Source organism: Rhagoletis pomonella, unplaced genomic scaffold, assembly GCF_013731165.1.
Source record: "Rhagoletis pomonella isolate Grant_MI unplaced genomic scaffold, Rhpom_1.0 Rhpom_scaffold_00005, whole genome shotgun sequence".
Taxonomy (NCBI): Eukaryota; Metazoa; Arthropoda; class Insecta; order Diptera; family Tephritidae; genus Rhagoletis; species Rhagoletis pomonella.
The window spans coordinates 756,226-766,028 of record NW_023458559.1 but is presented as its reverse complement, the minus strand read 5'-3'; the positions used below and the strand labels follow the sequence as shown (position 1 = coordinate 766,028).

The 9,803-nt window shown below is 38.1% G+C and overlaps 1 protein-coding gene across 1 annotated transcript; it reads left to right on the top strand.

Annotated features, from left to right (window-relative positions):
• The first annotated feature begins 3,023 nt into the window (after positions 1-3,023).
• LOC118738638 (putative elongator complex protein 1) lies at positions 3,024-7,825 on the top strand. The gene is made up of 6 exons (XM_036469545.1): positions 3,024-3,626; positions 3,685-5,310; positions 5,375-6,201; positions 6,264-6,674; positions 6,865-7,220; positions 7,293-7,825. Exons 1-6 carry the CDS (start codon positions 3,060-3,062, stop codon positions 7,355-7,357), a joined length of 3,852 nt encoding a protein of 1,283 aa, XP_036325438.1. The 5' UTR covers positions 3,024-3,059; the 3' UTR covers positions 7,358-7,825.
• The last annotated feature ends 1,978 nt before the right edge of the window (positions 7,826-9,803 follow it).

Sequence of the window (9,803 nt, the reverse complement as noted above, 5' to 3'; positions counted from 1 at the left end):
CGATACCTACTACATATTTTATTCGCACTCTAAATCAAAAATTAGTACTGAAATCAGACCGACTTACTAAATAACAATCAATCACTAAACAATAAATTCTTGCTAGTAGATTGTAGATTATCAGCCATTCAGCTTTTATCCATTGAGCGTTATGTCGGCAATCACTCAAATTTGCTATCTTACTCTTTTGTTTTCACTTTTATGTTTTGTTTTTTGTTTTTTACACATGCATTACAACATCGAACAGGTTATGTTACCTACGCTTAACTTGTTTTTAAGCGATACTACAATTGGTAGTTAAATAAAATTGAAATTTTTATTGTTGTGAGTATATGTACATATGTATGTATGTACATTGGTGAATGAGTTTGCATGAAAATTGACACCACCAACACAGCAGAAATAAACATCGCGCCATCAACATCAGCAAACAGTGGCATCCATGTTGACGCAGAAACACAAATGTAGTTATTTTGATTTCAAACTGGCTTAGCACTGCTGCTGCTCCCCCATTTTATAAAACAACGTTTTCATACATTAGTTGACTTCTTTTTTTTATTCAACGCAAAATCTCGTAAAAGTGATTTGACCATAATTGTTAAATATTTTATTTTGGATTTGGTGTTTGCAATATTTTACATTATATGTACCCATCTTTGGGCTTCGCGAGTGTTTTTAAAACAAATTTGGTTGTTTTGTTTTTTTTTTTTTATATGAAATGAAATATATTATAACCTAGTTGACCTTAAAAAATGTCATGCAGCTTCAAAACAATAACAAATGCAAAATAAACAAAGAGCACAAATAATGTTGTTGTTAAAAAAGACACTACACAATAAAAGTGACCAAAAGGGTAAGTATAATATAATATTTAATAAAAGAAGAAATAAGTATTTGGTTTGTAATATAAAAATTTGGAACACTAAAGCCATTATACATATACATATTTTTTTTTTTAACGAAACTGGAGTCCAAAATTCATAACTTTTTAATTTAATGTGAATTACAAACAAAGCTCAATTAAAAATTTCCAGCAAAAACAACAAGAATCATCATCACAGCTCCAAAGTCTGTAAAAATCTTTGAGTTGAAGAAAAAAAAAACATATCAAAGGCGCGCCCATTGCAAACATGCGTATCTATATAGAGCACACAATTGTACTGTTGGAAAAATTATGAAAAAGGAAGAGCAATTGCGCACAGTACGGCACGCACTTTCCCTTAATCGCCAGGCTTCGTATGCTAGCAGCCTCCTTTGAGGTATATCTTGCCGCCCATTTAGCCCACTTAACAATTGTTGTTGATATCGCCGATGCGCGTATGTTGCACGAAAGCGTAATAGCTAAAGCAAAGAACCTACAGAAAACATTTTCGTTAAATCCACTACGAACGAAGTTGTCGCCCGCCATCACATCCTGTTAGAAGCTATAATATTGTTGTTACTGTAGTGGATGCGCCATTCTAACACTTCACTTTTTACACTTCTCCCTGATTCATGCATAGGTACATGCTGCCTAGCACTCGGTAGGTACCACTGTGACACTGATGAATGAGTCCCGATGTTGGGCCATCGTCAGCCACAGCGTACGCACGTACATATGTATGTACATACGTTACTTGGAACGAGTTGTGCCGACAGACGTGGAAGATAAAATGATTACTTCACAGCTGTCATAAATGTACTTCCAAATATCCTGTTTCCGGTAGCTATTCCAACTTATAGCTGGTTCCTTGGTTACACCTTTTTTGCCCCTGAAGCGAATTGCGAAAAGTATTAGTGGCTACGCAATAAGTATGACATGTAGAAACCACCAACCACGTCCCACTGCCGCACTGTGGTACTACAGCACTTCCTTTGGCTTCACTATAATTGCGTGCACAACACATTAAAAAAAAAAAAGAGGCGGTGGCTGCTGGACCGTGCCAGCCCTGGAGGCTTCTCGATCATTTCCACGCGCTAAAATTATGAAACGAAGGCAAGTTGGGTTGACAGATTAACATGGCGTTCGTTAGTTAAAACAACCAATACTGGTAATGGGTTGGGGGGCTCCATTAACCATCATAAAATACCTACACGTCTGCAATTTCTTAGTTTTTCAATGGACAGTTTACTTTGTGGTACCTACCTTATTGCTTATTTATTGGAGCGCAGTGGATTTTAACAAGCTTTTCCCAGTTTTAATCCCTGTATGTGTATTCAAGAGGTGTCCAGGAATATGTTAGATCTCTCCAGCCAAAGGAATTTTCATATTAGCAAAGTATATTTTATTTGCACCTTTACTTTGAACTTTTCCCAAAACACACAATTCATTCACTCTACTGCAAGGTTTTCGCTCTAAAATTTCAGCGTATTATTTGCACTTATCATTCATTTTTACTTGCTGTCGTTGTGGAATTTTTCACATCATTTATTTATTTCTTCCTTTTTTAACAAGTGGAAAAATAAGGTACAAGCAATTGGAAAAAATACCAGCCAAATAACGACCGACCCACAGAAATTCTTCGCCCCACCTTCTGGTCTCAAATTTAACAAATACGTATTTTCTTAAAAATTTCGCACTTTTTGCTTAACACTTAAATGTCGAATTTCACTTTTAGCACAACACAAGTAAGCTAAATAACAATTCCATTATATTTTCTAGACAAATGCGTCTGTAAATTCAGCGAAACGAATATTTTCGTGCCGTCTTTGGGGAAAATACCTTCAACACGCCCGCATCGCTACCAACCTTTGAAAGTGGATCCCACCACGATTTTGCGAATGACGCAAAAGGAATTTGTAAAGTCGAGGGTTTGCGTATTGGCTAAACCGGTTAGGATCAAATAATTCACTAAAAAAGTGGACTCATTACGGATAAGTTTTCTTTAACTATTGTCCAACAGATGCCGCAGTGTTCCATTGTGTCAAATCAAAAACACCTAGGTGTCAACAACAACTTGACGTCCATGCACGTTTTGACTGTATTCGGCCATTTATCATTTCTTTGCCGCTTGCAATAAATTCGTGAAGTTTGGTTTCTCATACGTAATTTTATTAAAGAGTTATATTTTCATGTTAAAATGCGAAATTTGAAGTTGCAATCGTGTAAACAACTGAGCAGCAAGGTGTCCAATGTGAAATATTTGCTGCTGGATCCCAATGCAAGTCGTAAAGAGATCGATTCACTTGCCTTTGTGGTTACCGACTCTCAACTTTACGAGGTAAAAACATCTACTGGCATTTCGAAGGAAATCGCCGCCGTCCCAGGCATTGTAGCTGCTGAATATTTGGCATTAAATAATGAAATTTGCCTAGCTACCGAAGCGGGCGAAGTGCTAGCTGTTTCACCCAGCACTGGCGCCATAAATGAGTGCACTTTTTGTGATGTTGGTTTGCAGTGCATGTCATGGAGTCCTGATCAAGAGGTTGGCGTTTTCATTACAAAATCGGGCAATGTCGTTGTAATGACTTGCACCTATGACGTCATACATGAGCATGTTTTGAAGGAGCAGTGCGACCCGGATAGCCAATTCGTTAATGTCGGTTGGGGAAAGAAAGAAACACAATTTCATGGTAAGGAAGGCAAAGCTGCTGCAAAAAGGACAACCGATTTCAAGCCACCCGAGAATGTGGAGCAGTTGCCGCAGGTTAGTTATTTGTCGATTTCCCAGAATTTTCCTTTGCCAAAATATGCTATTTTCGTAGGACATAGAAATAACCTGGCGCGCTGATGGCGCATACTTTGCCGTATCCTTCGTTAGTGCTGAAGCGGGTCGTATGTTTAAAGTTTTCAACAAGGAGGGAGACCTAACTTACATATCAGAGCGTTGGAATGATTTGCAACCACCTATTGCTTGGCGTCCATCGGGGACATGGATCGCAATGCCTCAAATATTCCCTAACAAGAGCACAGTCTCTCTCTTCGAAAAGAATGGCCTGCGTCATCGTGAAATCGTATTACCATTCTCGTTAAACGACGAGCCTATTCGTAGCCTCCGCTGGAGTAATGATTCAGACATACTCGCAATAGAGACGTTGGATGCGTCCACCCAAAATCAGAATCTGTACCTTTACACCATCGGTAATTATCATTGGTATCTAAAGCAGGTACTCACTTTTAATAGAACTGAGCGTCTTTTGTGCCACTGCTGGGATCAAAGGATAGGCGAGGAGAAAACTCTGCATATTTGGCTGGAAAGTGGCAGATATTTGATTTATCGCTGGCGATTTGAATTTGATCGTTATGCACGCAGCGGCATTGTGGCCGTTATCGACGGCAAGAAGTTACTCTTGACCGACTTTTCCAAGGCTGTTGTGCCACCGCCGATGTGCAGCAAAGAAATTCAATCCGATGCTTATATAAACGCATGTGCTATTTCAAAAAATAACCACGAGGAGTTACAGTTGTGCATTTACGATGCCAATGAAGAGTTGCAATTGTATCGAGTTTATCGCGATGGAAAATCATTGGATTTCGAAAGAGTTTCGGTTATGCAAAAAATGCAAATTGAGCTAGATTTATGTAGTGGACCACCATTAGAGCTGGCAAATATGTTCTGGTTCGAAGAAAACTGTTTAGTGGCAACCGTTAACATTGGAGAAAAAAGCAAAGTGCTGCTGATTGCATTGGACGAGCTAGTGGGTGCTTACAGCATAGCTGCTGTCTTACAGCTGAATAGCAACGCGGTTAGCAGCTGCTTGGGCTTTGTCATGCTGGAACAATGCTTTGTACAAGCCATAAATGGCAAAGTAGAGCAAATTTCACTTCATTCGGCCAACAGCCTTAAATTGGACAAAACATACCAACAGCTGGAGCAAAACGTCCTGCAGATGGAATGGCATCAAACACAGTCAGCACAAGGAGATTGCCTGATCGCTTTGCTAAATAATCAAAGACTTTATATAGACAGCCAACTGGTGTCCGGCGATGTGACTTCTTTCTGCCTGGCAGGAAACTACTTAGCGTACACCAAACTGACCGAATTAAACTTTGTATTGCTGTCCACCCGGCAAAACGTTTACAAACGTAATATGGAGCGGGGCGGCAGACTAGTCACAACTATAGTAAACGATGCGCGTGTCGTGCTACAAATGCCGCGTGGTAATTTGGAGGTCATTTCGCCGCGCGTATTGGCGCTGGAGATAATCGGGAAACTATTGGACCAACAACGTTACCATGATGCCTTCGATATGTTGCGTAAGCAGCGCATAAATTTGAACATTATTTGTGATCACAATTTGGTGAGATTCGTGAATAATGTACATATCTTTTTATCTGAAATAACAAACCCGAATTGGCTAAATCTATTTCTGACTGATCTTCAAAACGAGGTATGTTTACGATGTGCATTCACATTAATCGCTTATTTTAAAATTTTCTTTATTTTCACTTAAGGACTTCTCTAAAACCATGTACGCTGGCAATTACACTGCTGCCGAACAATCATACCCTGAAGACTTCAATATCGAGTCTAAAGTAGTTTATCTCTGCGAATTGCTGTGCACGCATATGACAAAAAGCGGTCATGAACGCTTCCGGTCGCCCATCATTACGGCTTATGTAAAATTAGGCAAACTGGAGCAAGCACTGCAGCTAATTTGGCATGTTAAAAAGCAACAAAATGAATTAGCCAAAAAGTCCGACGAGCCTGTTCAAGAAGCAGCCGAGGAAGCACTTAAATATTTACTCTATCTAGTTGATGTCAATGAATTGTATAATGTCGCTTTGGGCACATACGATTTCGGCCTGGTGCTCTTCGTTGCGCAAAAATCGCAAAAGGATCCCAAAGAATTTTTGCCGTTCCTCAATGAACTAAAACAGCTAGAAGTAAACTATCGTAGATTTAAAATTGATGAACACCTGAAGCGTCACGTAAAGGCATTGGAAAATATTTTAAAATGCGGCGCCGAAAAATTCGATGTAGCTTTGGAATTTATCAAACGTCATGGGCTATATCGGCAGGCATTGCAGTTTTATAAGTTGGTTAAGGAAGAGAATAAATCAGAGGAACAGCTAAACAGCTTGGATGAATGTCAGCGGCAGATCTGTTTGGCATTCGCGGACCATCTGCGCGCCAAAAATGAGCTCGATAGTGCAAGCATTATGTATGAGCGTGGCGGAAATCTCACACAAGCCTTGCTCAGCGCCAAACATGTATTGGATTGGCGGCGCGTTTTAATGCTGGCACAAAAAGATGGCATAGATATAGCGACGTTGGCGTTGTAAGTACAAGAAAAATGCAATTAAAATATGTTTGACATAGATTTTTTTAACTTGTGATTAGATCTATGGTACCGGCGCTGCAGGAGCAAGGTCGCTATGATATAGCTCATAAGCTGCACAAAACGTATGGCACGAACTTTAGGGAAGCGCTTCAGTGCCTACTAAAGGGTAATCTCTACTTGGAAGCGATATTGGAGGCGCGTTTAAACATCGAAGAAGCAAATTTACTAGATGAACTAGTACGACCCGAATTGCTTGCATACACTGTACAATTACAGCAACAATTGGCTGATGATGAAAAGCTCTTCGTTGAACACAAGCAGCGTTTGCAAGTGGTGCGTGTGTTGGCCCAGCAAAAGCGTGATGGCCTCTTGAATGGCTATGACCAGCCCGATATTGATGAGGCTGATTTGCTGTCTGATACCACCAGTTTGCGTTCATCACGCTACACGGGCAGCTCGCAGGGCACTGGGTAAGTTTCCAAATAGAAATATAAGTACTTTCCTTGTTTTCGATTTATATTTTATTTTACGCTTCAATGCTTCGCAAATATGTATGTAAACGTGTAGCCACAAAATAGTTAAATCTAAATATGTAGTTAGTAACTTTACACTAATCTCTTGAAATATTTTATTTATATTATCCACGACCCTGCTTTACAGCAAAACATTCCGGTCGAGCAAGAATCGTCGAAAGCACGAACGAAAGTTGCTTAGTCTCAAGCCAGGCAATCCATTCGAAGATATCGCACTTATCGATGCGCTGTACAATCAAGTCATGAAGTTAGCCAATCAGCAGCAACAGGTGCGTGACACATGCAAAGCCTTACTCGAATTGCAACGCGATGAGGTGGCTGCGGCGCTGCAAACGCAATACGGCCACTTATTGGCATTGCTGCAAGACTCCTTCGATGCGATATGGACCGACGAATTGCTGAATGCGCAAGCGATGCAGTACAAACCAACACCCTACACCGATTACACACAGCTACAAAATGAGCAGCGATTTGCTGTTTTGGGTTAGTTAGCTGCAGTTGAGATATTTTCACGTTTGCTAAACAAAATAAAAACATTTTCTTTTCTTTCTTCAGCACCCCAAAAACGCTTTAAGCCGCAAATAACGCTTATTGATTGGAAGTGTGATGTATTAGCTTGAGCGTGTACGTCAAATGAAAATGAAATTAAATTAGAAAAAATACTAGCCGTTTTTAGCTGCATGCACCCTCATGGCTGGTTTGAGTGTCTAATCGGCTAGTACATATATAGCATAAATTAACGTAAAATACTTTAGCAATTAATCAGAAAAGTATGTATTTACAAGCAAAATTTGTATACAACAACAATCAAAACATTGAAAGATTAAAGAAAGGTATGTATGTATGCATTTTCGTATGTAGTCTTTGCATTATATATATTTGGTACTTTCGTTGCTGATAAAAAATTGAAAGTAAAAGAAAGTTGTACGTTGAATGCAGAAATTATGCAAACATTTATTTATTTAGTTTTTATTTTTGAATAGAAAATGTTTTTACTTTTCTTTCAAACACGTCTCAAGTGGCATGCTATTGATTGGGTGCAATGTCTGAGTGCCTGACGGTAATTGAACCGTAAATAACGTTTTTTGCAATCCTTTATATGAAATACTATCATTAGACTTAAGTGAGTATGCCTATAACAATTACTTTCACTAGTTAGTAATTGCGTAAAGGTATTTGTTTCGATTTTTGTCAAAGGATAGAATATTTGGAGTAATTTTTGAATGAATTATAATTTCAATACATGTTTTACTTACTCAAAAAGTGTTTATAACTGGCAATTCCTTTTGCATCATTCAGTTGAGATGTTGAAAACCTTTCCGATAATTAGCCACAAGATGGACGGTATTGCAACTGATTGATGGGCGGTTTTGTAAAGGCATCGACGATGTGAACATGTAGGCTCCATATTATTTTCCAATGTCGACGAATGGCTACTTACTATATAAAAATCATTCAGGCACTGAATCCATCGTAGACTCGATCGATTTCATAGGTCGGAAAATTTACTTTTCTTCGGAGAAAATCTAACAAATATCGCTCATTTACTTAAAAGGCCTTCTGAAGTAAAAATTAATATATACATATACATACCGTCGATGTTTTTGCCAAACCGCTCATAGACCAATTGCAAAACCGCTATCTTGCGGCACTCAAATTTTACAGGAGAGCGAAAAAACGCGTTTTTCTTTATTTTACAAATCTGTTGTTTTAATAACGATTTTACGAGTTTTATGCATAAATCTCGATGCCTGGAGTTCGGGGTTACCAAATCTCATTCTTGCCACAACGGCGATTTAGACGGTTTTGCAACTGGTCGATTGGTGCAACCGAGGCATTAGTCATGCTGGGGACATGATTATACCCTTATACCCATTTTCCATATTCCTAGAATGATCAGGGTGTACGGTAATACGTTGAATCCGACTGTGAAGAAAAAGTTTCTTTGCAAAAAAATAAATAAATTAAATAAAAAATAAGAAATTATAACGGCAAAATTTATATCGCTATGTAAACGTCTTTTTCGCATCTTTATTAATAAAACTTGTCTGCTGGATGCACACAAATAATTAGTTGAACGTAAAAAATAATAATAATGATAATAAATCATTTAAGTCATTACATAGATTCACTTTTTATCTCAATTTCGCAAGATAGCCATATACATATATATGTTTGTACATTAGGGTGGTACAAAAATGCATGTGAAAAAGTAAAGTCGAAACATATACCCCTATTTTTTATTTTGAAATTAAAAAGTATTTAGGGTCACTCAAAGCGCTCAAAGTTGTCCACATATTTTATATGGGGAAAATCACCTTTTCGTAGAAATGGTATAGAATTCTTGAAAATCGATATTTTTCGATCGGTAAACTCTGTTTCTCTTCAGGAGATTTCCAGTAATAATACCCAGATGTTCATTTTGCCATTTTTTCATAGTAGCTTTATTTTATATGCCCGCCAAAAACCCCAGAAAGTGCAATGGGGGGGAGGGGGGGGGGCGATAAAAAATCTTCAGTATTAACAAAATGGTCTCCTAAAGAGAATCAGAGTTTTCCGATCGAAAAATATTGATTTTCAAGTACTCTATACAATTTCTACGAAAAGTTTTTTTCCCATATAAAATACATGGAAAACTTTGAGCGCTTTGAGCGACCTCTAAATATTTTTTGATTTCAAAATAAAAAAATAGGCGTATATTTTTTTCGATAAAGAACAATCCTCGGGGGCGAGAGCATCAAAATTCCGACATAACTTTTTTGACTACCCTAATGTACATGGATACATACATATTAGTATTTTTAATTATGCTTTTGTGTGTTTTCGACACGCTAATTCACGTGTTTTTACACTTTTTTGCAGCCGATTGTTGCTGTGGCAGCAACAAAAAGGGGTGTAGATTGCAGCTTGATTTAAAGAAAATTTTGAGCTTAAAAAAACTTCATTCGCATGCCAATCGCACATTTTTCTGTAGAAATTTACAAGTACATGTATGTGCATTCATACTTATCGAAATAACAGCATTTAATCATTAAACAATTAAAATGTTTCTTGCGAATGAGGGGG